The sequence below is a fragment of the Podarcis bocagei genome (assembly GCF_964188305.1).
Source record: "Podarcis bocagei genome assembly, chromosome: 10".
NCBI classification, from domain to species: domain Eukaryota; kingdom Metazoa; phylum Chordata; class Lepidosauria; order Squamata; family Lacertidae; genus Podarcis; species Podarcis bocagei.
The window spans coordinates 5,252,212-5,270,206 of NC_138135.1; the positions used below are offsets into that span (position 1 = coordinate 5,252,212).

The window sequence follows — 17,995 nt, forward strand, 5'->3', positions numbered from 1 at the left end:
TTGGTTCAAATAAATCGATTTTATTCCTTCCATAAATTCGCCCTCTAGCCCCGCTTTCTCCATACTTTTTAGTAAGAACAGCCATGAGACATTATCAAATGCCTTCTCTGCATCGATGAAAATCAGCGCCGCAGGTACCTCATTCTTACACTCCAGATATTCAATGATGTTTATAATATGCCTTAGATTGTCCTTGAGTAACCTATTTCAGTCTAAATCTCAATAAAGAAACAAGTATAGATGTAGTCCGGGATGCCAGCAAGGTGGTTCTAAGAGGGTTTCTTATTCAGCAAAATAGTTATAAGAGGAAAGTAAGAGAACAAAAGAAAGAGGAAATCCTTAGTCAGCTAAGAGAATGTGAGAAAAAATTAATAACAAACCCAAAAGACGAACAAAACATACAAATAACAAAAATGTTACAAACACAGTATTCAATGCTAACAAGTCAAGAAATTGAATGGAAAATTAAGTTAATGAAACAAAAATATTTTGAATCAGCTAACAAAACAGGTAAACTATTAGCTTGGCAACTGTGAAAAAGGCAAAAACAAAATGTAATAAATAAGATAAAAATAGAGGAACAATTGATAGAAGATCCAAAAGAAATAAAGGAAAATTTCCTCAAATTCTATGACAAATTGTACAAAAAGGAAGACGAATAGATAACCCGGATAGAAGAATATTTAGAAGACTACATTGGGAAGACCATAACAGAGGAAGAAAGAACTCAATTAAATAAACCTATAAAAGCAGAAGAGATCCAGGATGCGATAAGGAAGATGAAACCAGGGAAAGCCCTGGGACCAGATGGACTGTCAGCTAAATATTATAAAGTACTAGAAAATCAACTAATGCCAGTACTATGTGACATCATGAACAATATATTAAGAGGAGGTAGGATACCAGAGACATGGAAAGAGGCCCACATTTCGATGATCCCTAAACCGGACACGGATAAATTAAACATCAAAAACTATCAACCTATATCACTATTAAACAACGATTACAAAATTTTCGCAGAGGTGATGGCAAACAGACTCAAAAAATGCCTAGTAAATTTGATACATAAAGATCAAGAAGGATTCCTCCCAAATAGGTCACCCTCTCCCCTTCTCTATCAAAAGGTAAGGTAAAGGTAAAGGGACCCCTGAGCATTAGGTCCAGTCGTGACCAACTCTGGGGTTGCGGCGCTCATCTCGCTTTGCTGGCTGAGGGAGCCAGCGTACAGCTTCCGGGTCATGTGGCCAGCATGACTAAGCCCCTTCTGGTGAACCAGAACAGCACACGGAAACACCGTTTACCTTCCCACCTGAGTGGTACCTATTTATCTACTTGCACTTTGACATGCTTTCGAACTGCTAGGTTAGCAGGAGCAAGGACTGAGTAATCAGAGATCACCCTGTCACGGGGATTCAAACCACGGGCCTATGGTTTAACCCACAGCACCACCCGCATCCCTGTCAAAAGGTACTTTATATCTAAAATTATTCTCACTATTGTGAGACATTACCTTCATTTAAAGAAATATAGCACACAGGTACACGTACCAGCAGAAGGGAGCAAGGGAGGCAAGAGGCTGGAACGACACAGGGCAATGTGTTTTGTCAGGGAATGGTCTGAAGCCGAATATGGGGGAATCCATTCTCAAGGAGATCAGCTTTCCTCAGAAGAAGAGATGGAGGGGGAGAAACGGCCCCCCTCGTTTCCAGTGGTCTCAGAAGCAGGGAGAGACACAGACACAGAGCAGATTAGACAGGAGTTACCCAGTTCAAGATAATGGCAACACTCAGCTGGGCCCTGAAGCCGGAAGCCGGATCTCCTCTGAGTTCATTGCTGTGAAGAAGAGGGGACTCTGAGAGGAACATGTCCCACACTCCATACATCTAAATGGGTTCTCCCATCTGAGACTCCCTTGATGTTTCTTAAACACTCCATTATAACTAAAGCACTTTCTGTAATCCTTCCATTGAAACTGCTTCTGCGCTTTGAGTTTGTTGATGGTTTGTCGGGTTTCAACTCTTAAAGTTCTTCCTGTCCATGAGTCTGTTGATCATAGAATCATAGACTCACAGAGCTGGAATAGACCACAAGGGCCATCAAGTCCAACCCCCTGCCAAGCAGGAAAATGTAGGACCTCCCCTAGGACTGAACCTTTATTTCCTTTCCTGAAATTTGTATGGTTTGTCTCTTGGGTGCGTTTGTTGGCGTAAATTAAAGGGTTCCACTCTGACTGAAGCTCCTTCCACACGCCATAGATTTAAATGGTTGCTCCCCTGTGTGAGTCCGTTGATGTCTTCTAAGGCTTTCATTATGAAGAAAGCTCTTTCCACACTCCATACATTTAAATGGTTTCTCCCCTGTGTGAGTCCGTAGATGAATACGGAGGTGTCCACTCTGACTGAAGCTCTTTCCGCACTCCATACATTTAAATGGTTTCTCCCCTGTGTGAGTCCGTTGATGTGTTCTAAGGGATGCATTGAAATTAAAGCTCTTTCCACACTCCATGCATTCATAAGGTTTTTCACCTGTATGAGTCTGCTGGTGTAATTTAAGGCTTCCATTCTGACTGAAGCTCTTTCCGCACTCCATACATTTAAATGGTTTCTCCCCTGTGTGAGTCCGTTGATGTGTTCTAAGGGATGAATTGGAATTAAAGCCCTTTCCACACTCCATGCATTCATGTGGTTTTTCATCTGTATGAGTCCGCTGGTGTAATTTAAGGTTTCCATTCTGACTGAAGCTCTTTCCGCACTCCATACATTTATATGGTTTCTCCCCTGTGTGAGTCCGTTGATGTATATTGAGGTGTCCACTCTGACTGAAGATCTTCCCACACTCCAGGCATTCAAATGGTTTCTCCGCTGTGTGAGTCCGTTGATGATTTCTAAAGCTTCCATTATGATGAAAGCTCTTACCGCACTCCATACATTTAAATGGTTTCTCACCTGTGTGAGTCCGTAGATGAATACTGAGGAGTCCACTCTGACTGAAGCTCTTTCCGCACTCCATACATTTAAATGGTTTCTCCCCTGTGTGAGTCCGTTGATGTGTTCTAAGGGATGCATTGAAATTAAAGCTCTTTCCACACTCCATGCATTCATATGGTTTTTCACCTGTATGAGTCCGCTGGTGTAATTTAAGATGTCCACTCTGACTGAAGCTCTTTTCGCACTCCATACATTTATATCGTTTCTCCCCTGTGTGAGTCCGTTGATGTGTTCTAAGGGATGAATTGGAATTAAAGCTCTTTCCACACTCCATGCATTCATATGGTTTTTCACCTGTATGAGTCCGCTGGTGTAATTTAAGGTGTTCATGCTGACTGAAGCTCTTTCCGCACTCTATGCATTTAAAAGGTTTTTCACCCGTGTGAGTCCGTTGATGTCTTCTAAGGACGCCATTCTGACTGAAGCTCTTTCCGCACTCCATACATTTAAATGGTTTTTCCGCTGTGTGAGTCCATTGATGTGCTCTAAGCCTTCCATTATCAGTAAAGCTCTTTCCACACTGCATACATTTATATGGTTTTTCCCCTGTGTGAGTCCTTTGATGTGTTTTAAGCCTTCCATTTTTACTAAAGCTCTTTCCGCACTCCATACATTTATATGGTTTCTCCCCTGTGTGAGTCCATTGATGACATCTAAGGTCTCCATTCTGACTGAAGCTCTTTCCGCACTCCATACATTTATATGGTTTCTCCCCTGTGTGAGTTTGAAGATGAATATTGAAGTGTCCACTCTGACTGAAGCTCTTTCCGCACTCCGTACATTTATATGGTTTTTCCCGTGTGAGTCCTTTGATGTGTTTTAAGCCTTCCATTTTCACTAAAGCTCTTTCCGCACTCCATACATTTATATGGTTTCTCCCCTGTGTGAGTCCATTGATGACATCTAAGGTCTCCATTCTTACTGAAGCTCTTTCCACACTCCATACATTTACATGGTTTCTCCCCTGTGTGAGTTTGTAGATGAATATTGAAGTGTCCACTCTGACTGAAGCTCTTTCCGCACTCCATACATTTATATGGTTTCTCTCCTGTGTGAGTCCGTTGATGTATTCTAAGATTTCCATTTACCCTAAAGCTCTTTCCACACTCCATGCATTTAAAAGGTTTTTCACCCGTGTGAGTCCGTTGATGTGTTCTAAGGCTTCCATTGAAACTGAAGCTCCTTCCGCACTCCATACATTTAAATGGTTTTTCCTGTTGGAGGTCGTTGATGTGAGCTATGTATGCTCATTCAGTGAAGCATATTCCACATTTGACACATTTTAATTTCTCTTCCTAATTAAACTGAAGGTGCCCGATCCCCTGAAGTTGTGACTGTCTTCTCCTTCACCTTCTTCAGAGTGGGAGGAAAGGAAATCCTGTTTGGGTTTCAAGGAAGAGAACAAAGGAAAAGAGAGCACATCAGATGCCATTAGCACCACCTCATATTTCAACATATCCTACATTTCCCCGCATCCTACCCTTGTTCCAAATTTTTAGGAAATGAAAATGCAATGTCATCAAATGATAGTAATGCATCAGCAACCTTTCATAATCCTCAATCAGCAGCATGATAAAGCAGCATGATATTGGAATGCAGACTTTTCAAACCAATTGTTTTCTCACCAGGAAAGGCAGCTGCTCTCTGTCCATGAAAAGGCCCTCTCTTTCTCTGGTCCATCGTTCCTTTGGACATTTCCCATCCTCTGCAACATAATCGTCCATCCACCTCTGTCTCTTAATGAATCACCTGCACAGTCCCATTGGCCTCAGGAGGTCCATATGGACTATTATGTGAGACCTAGGCCTATGCCTTTTCCAGGGACTGTGGTCTGGGTTAGTCAGAGAAATAGTGACAAGTCTTGGTGCTTCGGGTCAGCTGAATGGGTGCTCAGGGAAGCTCCTGTTCTTGGAGATGGACCTCCGTCTAGATGCCTTGCATTGCATGGAAAGAGAAGGAGAAGAAGGAAAGCAGCTGACGCATGGGAATCCCAGACGGAGAAACCCACCCCCATTGCTCCTTATAATAATGAGGTGCAGCCTGATCTTTTCCTGTCTCCTGAATCAGGACTATCCTAAAATGACACTTACAAATCTGAATACTAAAGGCAAATAGATAACTGTACTTAATGGAAACTTCATCCTTGAATATGTAGTATTGATTCATTAACAGCCTGCAGTTATGTTGTTTCTTGAAAAATAAATTTATTCCTGATCTGTCTTAAATATCATAATGATAGGATGGCTTGGGGTGTTAGGGGAGCGGTAGTACCTTTGGTGGGCGACATGTAGTCCACCTTGTGGGGTAATTTTTCCACCATTGGTCCCCACCCTGCACTCAGCTCTCACCTGTGGCTTCCAGAAGCTGTCAGCATGCAACAGAGGCAGCGATCCAAGCAACGGCTTCAACGGGCTGGCTAAACCAGGTGAGGATATCTGCTGGGTCTCAAATTCTTGGTGGGTTGGGGAATTCTGCTGCAGGTGAAGGCAGACCCTGGTGGATGGAGAGGAGGAGAACAACAGTGAATCCCACAGTCAAAAAGGCAGATTCCGCCCATGCTGCAGAGGAAAGTGAAGGGCTGATGTGATTGTCAACCAGGGAAGGAAGCCCATCGAGAAGGAAAACTCTGATCCTAAACATTCACTGCCTTGTGAGTTATCTTCAGGAGAAGAGAAGGCTATGGGGGGAAACCTACACAAATCCAGAATGGACTCTCTAAGACGGTTGGATGGTGTCCTGCACACCTCCTTCCAGCATCTCCGATGGCCCCTTGAAAGCTAATGAAACTCTTGGGCCTGGAGCTTTTGGAGGGGCAGGACCAGGAAAGCTTCTGCCACCATTATCCTTCCAATTCGGATTCAGGCCTCATCATGGGGCTGAAACTGCCCTGGTTGCACTGCTTGATGAACTCCGATGGGCTAGAGACCAAAGGGAACAAAGCTCTTTCCTTGTTCTGCTGGATCTCTCAGCGGCTTTGGAGACCCTTGACCATGGTGTCCTACTGGACCCTCTAGGGGAGCTAGGGGCACAGCTGTGCAGTGGTTCCCCTCCTTCCTCCTGGGCCATGTCCAGTAAGTGGTGTTGGGGGATGAGTGTTCAGACCTCTGGGCTCTCACTTGTGGGGTTCCTGAGGGCTCCATCCTCTCCCCCATGCTTTTTAATATCTATATGAAGACGCTGGGAGAGATCATCAGGGGGTTTGGGGTGGGTGTTCCCCGGTATGTGGATGATACCAAGCTCTACCTCTCTTTTAAATTGGAACCAGTGAAGGTACTGTATGAGTGTCTGGAGGCAGTTGAAGGATGGATGGTGGCTAACAGATTGAGGTTGAATCTTGACAAGACAGAAATACTGTCCCAGGGCGAAAGGGGGCAGGCAGGTGTGGGAGACGCCCTAGACCTGATGTAGGTAACTGTGCCCCAAAAGGACCAGGTGCACAACCTGGGGGTCATTTTGGACTCACAGCTGTCCATGGAGGCGCAGGTCAATTCTGCGTCCAGGGCAGTTGTCTGCCAGCTCCATCTGGTACGCTGGCTGAGACCCTCCATGCCTGGAGACTGTCTCCCCAGAGTGGTGCATATTCCTTTGATCTCCCGCTTGGACTACTGCCATGCGCTACATGGGGCCATCTTTGAAGGTGACTCGTAAACTGCAACTAATCCAGAATGTGGCAGCTAGAGAACAGAATGGGAGCAGCCGCTGAGACCACATAACACCAGTCTGAAAGGATCTTCACTGACTCCCACTACATTTCTGAGCACAATTCACATTGTTGGTGCTAACCTTTAAATTGGTGTGGTTGCATTTTTCAGGCATAGATTCCTGTTATGCCTTCAGTCACAAATTTATTTGCTGAAGGAATTTTTTGCTGTCTCTGAGCTTTATTTCCTACTCTGCTAATTGTATGTTGGACTTGCTCTGGAGATCATTGTGGAGCAGCAAGATCATTGACCTAAAGCCCTACAGCCTCACTCTCTGTAGACCTGAAGGAGCGTCTCCACCCCCATCGCTCAGTCTGTACACTGAGGTCCTCCTTCGAGGGTCTTCTGCTGGTTCAAAACACCCCGTGAGAAGCGAAGTTACAGGGAAGCAGGCAGAGGGCAAGGAAATGGGCAACTATCTGCATTTAGGTGACAGCTGAAGGCAGCCCTGTATCAGGAGGTTTTTAATGTCTGATGTTTTACTGTCTTTTATTTGTACTGTAAGCTGCCCAGAGTGGCTGGTGAAACCCAGCCAGTTAGGCAAGGTGTTTCCTGCTTGGCAGGGGGTTGGACTCGATGGCCCTTGTGGTCTCTTCCAACTCTATGATTCTATGATTCTATGATTCTATGAAATACTACAATCATTCGTATTATATTGTTATTCTTTTGTAGTTATTTTGGATTTTGTACTGCCATATCAGCTCACAAAATGTCATGGGTGGAGAAAATCACAGGGATGCCATAAACGGTAATCCCACCCACTACTTCTCATTTACATACAGTCTGTAAATAAGGGGAGGTCAAATACCTCACTTGTGCTAATACTGGCAGTTTTTGGCCTGTATAGGCACACCTTGTATGTAGAGCCTCCAGCCACAGGCACTGTCTATCATGAAAATGGGTCCTTTGACTGGGAAGAATCTCAGCTTGTCAGTCACTCTGACATTCCCTACCAAAAATAAGAGGAACAGAAATGCTTTTGAGGTGCAACTTCTGTATCAAGCCTGAGAGCCATTCCATGGACTCTGCACCCCTGTTTCTGATGACAGGTGTACATTATCCTCACCCTCAATGAAAAGACATTAAAGATGGAAGCCTGAGAGAGAGGAAAAGGTTTCTGGCTGCTTCCTGGGTGGGATTGCAGAAACAAAGAGCCGCTTCTGAGAAGGCCCCCCCCTCCCCTCTTCCTCTTGGAATTTCCTCTCCTCTCCAGGGGACCAATTGTTGGACTGGGCAGAATCGCTGCGTCTGGGCTTATGGGGGCGGGCAGAGGATGGAGATTGCGGGAAGGAAGGGAAGGGGGGACAGGACCCCTCACTTTCCAGGGATCCCTCTCAAGTCGCTTTGAAGGGGTGGCCGATTCCTGGGCTGGATGGAGAAGTAAAGGAGGCCCCTTCAGAGATTCCCCGCGGGCGCCACGATGAAGACGTCTCCTCAAGGATTGGTCTTCCTGTATCTCTCTCTCTCCCCCCGCGCGCCAATGCTGCCCTTCCCCGCCCCGGGGATGCTCCCCCCCCCCGACTTCCTCGACCCCCTCCCTCTTTCATTGAGTCTCCCCTGCACCCAGAGGCTGCCTCGGCGCGCCCCATCTCTCCATTCAGAGCACCCCCCCCAACACGAGCCACACGGGGGTCTCTATCCAGGCGTCCATCGCGCCCGTTAACCCTTTCATGGCCCGCCTTTCTCCAAGCGGAGCCCACAGGGCCCCAGGGATGCCTTTGCGGGGGAAACGGGGCAAGGAGGCCTTCGTGGGGACCCCCTGGGTGGGGGCCCCATGTCCGCCGCTGCCAAGGCGCCTAAGGGGCCCACGAAAGTTGCTTTTGGGAGCTGGCGAGGGTCTCTGGGTCCTTTTCTCCCTTCCCCCCCGCAACCCCATTACCTCTTTGTCCTCGCTCCCGATTCTCCTTTCCTTTCCTGCAACATCCACGGGGGTGGGGGTGGGGTGTCCTCCCCTGCCGCCCCTCCTCCCCTTTCCGAAAGCGCGCGCCCCTAGAGCTACGGCGCAAATCAGCAATCCGGCGCAGAAGAGCCACTTCCGGGAGAAGCAGGCAGTTTTTGGGGGGGCTCATCCCCCCCCCATTCCCGGAACAGAGGTCGGGTGGCGAGGAGGAGGAGGAGCAACATATTGGGGAGGGGATTTGGGGTTGTGGGGGCGGGGTGAGAGGAGGATGTGCCGGGAGGGGAGGGAAAGAATTGAGAGGGGGCGGGGAGGAAGGTTATTCCCTTCCCGTTTTCCTCCTGTAGATCAGGAGAGCGGGGGAGGGGCTGATGCTGGCAATCCAATTACAAATTGGGGTCCCCCACCCCACAATGTTTACATTGCAAAATCCTTCCCTCGCCCACCCCACGCCTTGAGCCGTGCGCCCGTGCTTTAGGAATTGGTGCTCTTCAAACCAGGAAGGGGGACAGTTATACGACTCCCCAAAACCCCAAGTCCCCACCACAGGCTCTGACTAAGGCCGGGACAATGACCGTGGACACAGGCACCTTCCATGCACAACAGCAAAGAGGCTCAGAGAAGCAGCCTATACAACTGTAGCAAGAAGCGGATACCATGAATCGTACCTTGTCCTCCGAGTATCCAATATAGAAAACTGTAGAAACGTCCGATAATCGCCCCAATTCAACGGTTTGATCGATTTCCTGGTTCCCACGACTAATGACTCCTCTGGAATTCGGGGATCTCGGGCTCCCCCTGACTCCATAATCCCTTAGGAGGCAGGAGGCGATCCAGGGCAGCACATGCCCCAGGCAGAAATCCATCGGATTATGGATTAGTCTGGTACTTTGGGGGAAAGGTGTGGGAAACTGGGGCTGTTGACAGGGGTGGGTGATTGGTCCATGTTTCTGAATGCCAAAGACTCCTACTTTGTGACAAATCTGTGATGCATCAAAGATGCTGTGGAAAAATGTATTGTGGGAAATGGGGAGAGGTCTTAAAAATCCATGCAACCATCTTCTCGGGGTTCCTACTCTTGGTGTGTTTGAACCTTGTTGCAACAAATAAAGATCAGGTCAACTGACCGCCCTTTGCTTCTTTAACTTGGCTGGAGACTCCTTCTTTTGCTGACTGGAGGGACCCCCGGGGAGTGGCACCCTGAGGAGCTGGGCAGTGGAGTAAATCCGCACCCCGGGATATTTTCCTTCTCAACTCTGTCCCACCTGAGCCTCACCCCTTACCTAAAAGCCAGACACAACACAATGTGACAGGATTGTGACTCCTGCCCTCAGCAAACAAAATAGGACACCCCCCCCCAGAGCAAAGCAACCCCGGGATGATGGTGGAAAAGATCGTAAAACAGCTCCTTCTCCTTACGGGATGCACGAGGAGCCCGTCTAGGAAACAGTCGGTCTCCCAACAGTCAGAGAAACTAACAGAGACCAACCAAAGTAACGCTGGATCAAAGCGGCTGCTATGCCTGATCTTTTATTAAGGTAAGAAAGGTAAAGGAACCCTGGACGGTTAACTCCAGTCAAAGATGTCTATGGGGTTGCAGTTCTCATCTCGCTTTCAGGCTGAGGGAGCTGGTGTTTGTCCACAGACAGCTTCCTGGTCATGTGGCCTGCAAGACTAAACCGCTTCTGGTGCATGACAGAAACCAGAGCGCACAGAAACACTGTTTACCTTCCCGCCACCTATTTATCTACTTGCACTGGTGTGCTTTCAGACTGCTAGGTTGGCAGGAGCCGGAGCAGAGCAACGGGAGCTCACCCCGGTGTGGGAATTCAAACTGCCAACCTTCCGATCAGCAAGACCATGAGGCACTGTGGTTGAGACCACAGCGCCACCCACCCACCCCCCGATCTTTTATTAATAGACCTTCTGCAGCAGGGTCTGAAGCCACTCACGCAGAAGGAAGGGGGGAACTCTGAACAAAAGAAAGACGATACTTTTATAAATTTCCACCCCACCGTTTCCCACCCTTGTAGATCTGTCATGGAGGAAGTCAGGAAGGAGGTGCCGCAGGGTGAGGTTACAGGTGAGGATCGTTTGTGAAGTGGATGGTGATAGTGACATTATTCATGTGTTTGCAAAGTACCTGGTGCTGGGGTCTGGGCTGCACCCATTCTGTTAATGGCTGTCCCTTTTGTGATGCTGCAGGAATGGACAGAGGAAACAGCATTGGAAGCAACAAGCAGTGCATGTATGGGCGTTCACAGTTCCCACTGTTGTGCTAAGATGTGTGGAATGTGATCCATCAGAAGCAGTACAAGTCAATCTGTACAAGTCAATCTGAGACAGATTGAATTGTATAATAGTGAGAGGCTCACACGAGCCTGCAACCAGTTATCTGCTGTGCATGTAAAAAGGGGAATGCGCTCTGCTTCATAAAGGAAATTGCTGCCGCAAGTTTGGAAGGATATTAACAAACAATATATCCTATCCTGCCACCCTGAACATTCCCACAAGATGCTCCCATCTTTGTGTCAGATTGGAACTCTTACTGGGAGAAGTCAGTCTTTATTTGTGAATGGCTGTTACTTTGTTTGAAGAATGGTTTATTCAATAAAAGTGTCTTAGTCATGAATGGGTGTTTTTTTATATACTGTAGACCCAGTAGACGGCAGTGTGGAGTTGTCTATACTGGGTCTGTCATGACAGCAACAGTTACACTTTGTTCCATGTATTTTGTACAAAGTTTTACAAAGTCTGTTTCAGTAGCACATTCAAAGCATTACACAGTACGTTTGTGGTATCAACATGACCACGTTAGAGGCAAGGCTTTACACTTTTGGGACTATAATGTATACATTTTCTTAATAACAATCAAAGACACATAACAGAGAATCCGCCTCCTTTTCCATAGACAGTACATCAATGGGAATTCTAGTCAGGCTTTCGAGGTGGCTCTGGCAAGTGAGCCCAGCTGCATGTGACAAGGGTGGGGAGGAATTCCTTCCTGTCAATCAGCTTTGAGTATAGGGGTGAGTGACCCTATTCCTCTGGCAGGAGTGATAGTGGGGCTTCCTTGCCCGCTTCCATTCAGCTCTGCCATCCCCAAATGGCAAATCTCCTTCAGCCCTTGTGGGAGGGGACAGGCTGGAAGCTGAAGGGCTTCCCTTGGAGTAGACTTTGCTTCGCTGTCTGTTGACCTCAATCTCTGTATTTTTAATGTTCTGTTGGGTACCTGCAGCTCCTCATTCTCCCTCTTGCAATAAGGCTTGGGGGACTATCTCCCAATAAATTACAGTATTTTAAGTTTTCTTCAGAATGTGCAGGGGGCAGGGATGAAGTTCTGGTGAAGAAGCAGTGTTTGGAGATCATGCGGTGGTGGGGGTGAGAGAGTTTGGTGCAAAAACCAGTCACACACAGATGCACCCGTCTTGCATGCTTGAGTAGAGCAACTCCAGGGCATAAGCCAAGTATCGGCAGGGTAGGGGCCACGTGTAGAGCAATTCCCATGCTGAGGTCAATAACACACACAGAGGCAGCAGGACTTCTTCAGTAATAGTTTACTGAGCTTTAAAAGCATACAGTTCTCACTGGGTCTCCAGTGAGGCACAAAACTTTGTTTCTGAGAGCAAATCCAGTTTCAGCCGTAAAAAAATACAGCACACAGGATATCTAGGTCAGGCACACAATCCAGCAGAAGGGAGCAAGGGAGGAAAGAGGGTGGCAGGATACAGGGCAATGGTTGTGTATGTTTCAATTCCTGTTGTCTGGGAGAGAAGTCAGCAGCGTAGCATCTGCAGGGACTTCACGAAGCAAAGCTTTCTGCCGGATGCTTCCAGGCACATCCCAAAATACACACTGTGATTCGCAGTGTATTGACATATCAATTGTTTTTCAAAGGTTATCGGGATATGGTCTAGAATCCAGCATTGGATAAGATATCAATATATCGCCCAGCCCTAATCCTCACCCACCACCAGCAATCCATATTCACCCTCTCCCCTTCTCTATCAAAAGGTAAGGTAAAGGTAAAGGGACCCCTGACCATTAGGTCCAGTCGTGACCAACTCTGGGGTTGCAGCGCTCATCTCGCTTTGCTGGCCGAGGGAGCCGGCGTACAGCTTCCGGGTCATGTGGCCAGCATGACTAAGCCCCTTCTGGCGAACCAGAACAGCACACGGAAACACCGTTTACCTTCCCACCTGAGTGGTACCTATCTATCTACTTGCACTTTGACATGCTTTCGAACTGCTAGGTTAGCAGGAGCAAGGACCGAGTAATCGGAGATCACCCTGTCACGGGGATTCAAACCACGGGCCTATGTTTTAACCCACAGCGCCACCCGCATACCTGTCAAAAGGTACTTTATATCTAAAATTATTCTCACTATTGTGAGACATTACCTTCATTTAAAGAAATACAGCACACAGGTACACATACCAGCAGAAGGGAGCAAGGGAGGCAAGAGGCTGGAACGACACAAGGCAATGAGTTTTGTCAGGGAATGGTCTGAAGCCGAATATTGGGGAATCCATTCTCAAGGAGATCAGCTTTCCTCAGAAGAAGAGATGGAGGGGGAGAAATGCCCCCCCTCGTTTCCAGTGGTCTCAGAAGCAGGGAGAGACACAGACACAGAGCAGATTAGACAGGAGTTACCCAGTTCAAGATAATGGCAACACTCAGCTGGGCCCTGAAGCCGGAAGCCGGATCTCCTCTGAGTTCATTGCTGTGAAGAAGAGGGGACTCTGAGAGGAACATGTCCCGCACTCCATACATCTAAATGGGTTCTCCCATCTGAGACTCCCTTGATGTTTCTTAAACACTCCATTATAACTAAAGCACTTTCTGTAATCCTTCCATTTAAACTGCTTCTCCGCTTTGAGTTTGTTGATGGTTTGTCGGGTTTCAACTCTTAAAGTTCTTCCTGTCCATGAGTCTGTTGATCATAGAATCATAGACTCACAGAGCTGGAATAGACCACAAGGGTCATCGAGTCCAACCCCCTGCCAAGCAGGAAAATGTAGGACCTCCCCTAGGACTGAACCTTTATTTCCTTTCCTGAAATTTATATGGTTTGTCTCTTGGGTGCATTTGTTGGCGTAAATTAAAGGGTTCCACTCTGACTGAAGCTCCTTCCACACGCCATAGATTTAAATGGTTTCTCCCATGTGTGTCTGCTGATGTTTTCTAAGATTTCCACTTTGACTGAAGCTCTTCCCACACTCCAGGCATTCAAATGGTTGCTCCCCTGTGTGAGTCCGTTGATGTCTTCTAAGGCTTCCATTATGAAGAAAGCTCTTTCCACACTCCATACATTTAAATGGTTTTTCCCCTGTGTGAGTCCGTAGATGGATACTGAGGTGTCCACTCTGACTGAAGCTCTTTCCGCACTCCATACATTTAAATGGTTTTTCACCTGTATGAGTCCGCTGGTGTAATTTAAGGCTTCCATTCTGACTGAAACTCTTTCCGCACTCCATACATTTATATCGTTTCTCCCCTGTGTGATTCCGTTGATGTATATTGAGTTGTCCACTCTGACTGAAGCTCTTTCCACACTCCATACATTTAAATGGTTTCTCCCCTGTGTGAGTCCGTTGATGTGTTCTAAGGGATGCATTGAAATTAAAGCTCTTTCCACACTCCATGCATTCATATGGTTTTTCACCTGTATGAGTCCGCTGGTGTAATTTAAGGCTTCCATTCTGACTGAAGCTCTTTCCGCACTCCATACATTTATATGGTTTCTCCCCTGTGTGAGTCCGTTGATGTATATTGAGGTTTCCACTCTGACTGAAGATCTTCCCACACTCCAGGCATTCAAATGGTTTCTCCGCTGTGTGAGTCCGTTGATGATTTCTAAAGCTTCCATTATGATGAAAGCTCTTACCGCACTCCATACATTTAAATGGTTTCTCACCTGTGTGAGTCCGTAGATGAATACTGAGGAGTCCACTCTGACTGAAGCTCTTTCCGCACTCCATACATTTAAATGGTTTCTCCCCTGTGTGAGTCCGTTGATGTGTTCTAAGGCTTCCATTCTCACTGAAGCACTTTCCACACTCCATGCATTCATATGGTTTTTCACCTGTATGAGTCCGCTGGTGTAATTTAAGGTGTCCACTCCGACTGAAGCTCTTTTCGCACTCCATACATTTATATTGTTTCTCCCCTGTGTGAGTCCGTTGATGTGTTCTAAGGCTTCCATTCTCACTGAAGCACTTTCCACACTCCATACATGTAAATGGTTTCTCCCCTGTGTGAGTCCGTTGATGTGTTCTAAGGGATGCATTGAAATTAAAGCTCTTTCCACACTCCATGCATTCATATGGTTTTTCACCTGTATGAGTCCGCTGGTGTAATTTAAGGTGTTCACTCTGACTGAAGCTCTTTCCACACTCTATGCATTTAAAAGGTTTTTCACCCGTGTGAGTCCGTTGATGTCTTCTAAGGACGCCATTCTGACTGAAGCTCTTTCCGCACATACATTTAAATGGTTTTTCCGCTGTGTGAGTCCATTGATGTGCTCTAAGCCTTCCATTATCAGTAAAGCTCTTTCCACACTGCATACATTTATATGGCTTTTCCCCTGTGTGAGTCCGTTGATGTGTTTTAAGCCTTCCATTTTTACTAAAGCTCTTTCCGCACTCCATACATTTATATGGTTTCTCCCCTGTGTGAGTCCATTGATGACATCTAAGGTCTCCATTCTGACTGAAGCTCTTTCCGCACTCCATACATTTATATGGTTTCTCCCCTGTGTGAGATTGAAGATGAATATTTAAGTGTCCACTCTGACTGAAGCTCTTTCCGCACTCCATACATTTATATGGTTTCTCTCCTGTGTGAGTCCGTTGATGTATTCTAAGTTTTACATTTACCCTAAAGCTCTTTCCACACTCCATGCATTTAAAAGGTTTTTCACCCTTGTGAGTCCGTTGATGTGTTCTAAGGCTTCCATTGAAACTGAAGCTCTTTCCGCACTCCATACATTTAAATGGTTTTTCCTGTTGTAGGTCGTTGATGTGAGCTATGTATGCTCATTCAGTGAAGCATATTCCACATTTGACACATTTTAATTTCTCTTCCTAATTAAACTGAAGGTGCCCAATCCCCTGAAGTTGTGACTGTCTTCTCCTTCACCTTCTTCAGAGTGGGAGGAAAGGAAATCCTGTTTGGGTTTCAAGGAAGAGAACAAAGGAAAAGAGAGCACATCAGATGCCATTAGCACCACCTCATATTTCAACATATCCTACATTTCCCCGCATCCTACCCTTGTTCCAAATTTTTAGGAAATGAAAATGCAATGTCATCAAATGATAGCAATGCATCAGCAACCTTTCATAATCCTCAATCAGCAGCATGATAAAGCAGCATGATATTGGAATGCAGACTTTTCAAACAATTGTTTCCTCACCAGGAAAGGCAGCTGCTCTCTTTCCATGAAAAGGCCCTCTCTTTCTCTGGTCCATCGTTCCTTTGGACATTTCCCATCCTCTGCAACATAATCCTCCATCCACCTCTGTCTCTTAATGAATCACCTGCACAGTCCCATTGGCCTCAGGAGGTCCATATGGACTATTATGTGAGACCTAGGCCTATGCCTTTTCCAGGGACTGTGGTCTGGGTTAGTCAGAGAACTAGTGACAAGTCTTGGTGCTTCGGGTCAGCTGAATGGGTGCTCAGGGAAGCTCCTGTTCTTGGAGATGGACCTCCGTCTAGATGCCTTGCATTGCATGGAAAGAGAAGGAGAAGCAGAAGGAAAGCAGCTTACGCATGTGAATCCCAGACGGAGAAACCCACCCTCATTTCTCCTTATAATAATGAGGTGCAGCCTGATCTTTTCTTGTCTCCTGAATCAGGACTATCCTAAAATGACACTTACAAATCTGAATACTAAAGGCAAATAGATAACTGTACTTAATGGAAACTTCATCCTTGAATATGTAGTATTGATTCATTAACAGCCTGAAGTTATGTTGTTTCTTGAGAAATAAATTTATTCCTGATCTGTCTTAAATATCATAATGATAGGATGGCTTGGGGTGTTAGGGGAGCGGTAGTACCTTTGGTGGGCGACATGTAGTCCACCTTGTGGGGTAATTTTTCCACCATTGGTCCCCACCCTGCACTCAGCTCTCACCTGTGGCTTCCAGAAGCTGTCAGCATGCAACAGAGGCAGCGATCCAAGCAACGGCTTCAACGGGCTGGCTAAACCAGGTGAGGATATCTGCTGGGTCTCAAATTCTTGGTGGGTTGGGGAATTCTGCTGCTGGTGAAGGCAGACCCTGGTGGATGGAGAGGAGGAGAACAACAGTGAATCCCACAGTCAAAAAGGCAGATTCCGCCCATGCTGCAGAGAAAAGTGAAGGGCTGATGTGATTGTCAACCGGGGAAGGAAGCCCATCGAGAAGGAAAACTCTGATCCTAAACCTTCACTGCCTTGTGAGTTATCTTCAGGAGAAGAGAAGGCTATGGGGGGAAACCTACACAAATCCAGAATGGACTCTCTAAGACGGTTGGATGGTGTCCTGCACACCTCCTTCCAGCATCTCTGATGGCCCCTTGAAAGCTAATGAAAGTCTTGGGCCTGGAGCTTTTGGAGGGGCAGGACCAGGAAAGCTTCTGCCACCATTATCCTTCCAATTCGGATTCAGGCCTCATCATGGGGCTGAAACTGCCCTGGTTGCACTGCTTGATGAACTCCGATGGGCTAGAGACCAAGGGGGAAAAAGCTCTTTCCTGGTTCTGCTGGATCTCTCAGCGGCTTTGGAGACCTTTGGCCATGGAGTCCTACTGGACCCTCTAGGGGAGCTAGGGGCCCCTCCTTCCTCCTGGGCCATGTCCAGAAAGTGGTGTTGGGGGATGAGTGTTCAGACCTCTGGCCTCTCACTTGTGGGGTTCCTGAGGGCTCCATCCTCTCCCCCATGCGTTTTAATATCTATATGAAGACGCTGGGAGAGATCATCAGGGGGGTTGGGTTGGGTGTTCCCCGGTATGTGGATGATACCAAGCTCTACCTCTCTTTTAAATTGGAACCAGTGAAGGTACTGTATGAGTGTCTGGAGGCAGTTGAAGGATGGATGGTGTCTAACAGATTGAGGTTGAATCTTGACAAGACAGAAATACTTTCCCAGGGGGAAAGGGGGCAGGGAGGTGTGGGAGACGCCCTAGACCTGATGTATGTAACTGTGCCCCAAAAGGACCAGGTGCACAACCTGGGGGTCATTTTGGACTCACAGCTGTCCATGGAGGCGCAAGTCAATTCTGCGTCCAGGGCAGTTGTCTGCCAGCTCCATCTGGTACGCTGGCTGAGACCCTCCATGCCTGGAGACTGTCTCCCCAGAGTGGTGCATATTCTTTTGATCTCCCGCTTGGACTACTGCCATGCGCTACATGGGGCCATCTTTGAA

The 17,995-nt window shown here is 47.0% G+C and overlaps 3 protein-coding genes across 7 annotated transcripts in view; all 3 read right to left on the minus strand.

The window, feature by feature from the left end:
- Positions 1-17,995, minus strand: part of LOC308595675 (uncharacterized protein) — a 70,402-nt gene that overhangs the window by 41,542 nt on the left and 10,865 nt on the right. Inside the window, exons 2-4 of one of the 5 annotated variants that reach the window (XR_014012103.1) lie at positions 16,726-16,870; positions 16,000-16,308; positions 15,598-15,753 (exon numbers count right to left, since the gene is read on the minus strand). The exons of 1 other annotated variant lie outside the window; for it this stretch is intronic. The gene's annotated coding sequence lies outside the window, so the exon portion shown is untranslated. Of the gene's footprint in view, positions 1-4,612; positions 4,787-8,567; positions 8,738-15,597; positions 15,754-15,999; positions 16,309-16,725; positions 16,871-17,995 lie in introns of those variants that run through there. 3 more of the 5 variants (XR_014012102.1, XM_081210271.1, XM_081210276.1) reach the window with 3 other exon arrangements.
- On the minus strand, positions 1,749-14,925 carry LOC308596886 (uncharacterized protein; the record flags this gene model as incomplete). The annotated part of the gene is made up of 3 exons (XM_081212190.1): positions 13,999-14,925; positions 2,501-3,281; positions 1,749-1,833 (listed from the first exon to the last, which is right to left on the minus strand). The coding sequence occupies exons 1-3, from the start codon at positions 14,900-14,902 to the stop codon at positions 1,749-1,751; spliced, it is 1,770 nt and encodes a 589-aa protein (XP_081068316.1). The 5' UTR covers positions 14,903-14,925.
- On the minus strand, positions 4,841-7,204 carry LOC308595838 (uncharacterized protein). Its single transcript, XM_081210583.1, has 3 exons — positions 6,451-7,204; positions 5,336-5,480; positions 4,841-4,921 (listed from the first exon to the last, which is right to left on the minus strand). The coding sequence occupies exons 1-3, from the start codon at positions 6,597-6,599 to the stop codon at positions 4,862-4,864; spliced, it is 354 nt and encodes a 117-aa protein (XP_081066709.1). The 5' UTR covers positions 6,600-7,204; the 3' UTR covers positions 4,841-4,861.

What these genes read in the sequence shown, in the direction of transcription:
- LOC308595838 (XM_081210583.1), bottom strand. Translation starts at nt 6,599, where the DNA reads ATGGCAGTAGTCCAAGCGGGAGATCAAAGGAATATGCACCACTCTGGG. An exon ending in CTGCGCCTCCATGGACAGCT is followed by an intron (nt 5,481 to 6,450) that starts GTGAGTCCAAAA and finishes TCCATCCACCAG; the next exon opens with GGTCTGCCTTCACCTGCAGC. An exon ending in ACAGCTTCTGGAAGCCACAG is followed by an intron (nt 4,922 to 5,335) that starts GTGAGAGCTGAG and finishes ATGCAATGCAAG; the next exon opens with GCATCTAGACGGAGGTCCAT.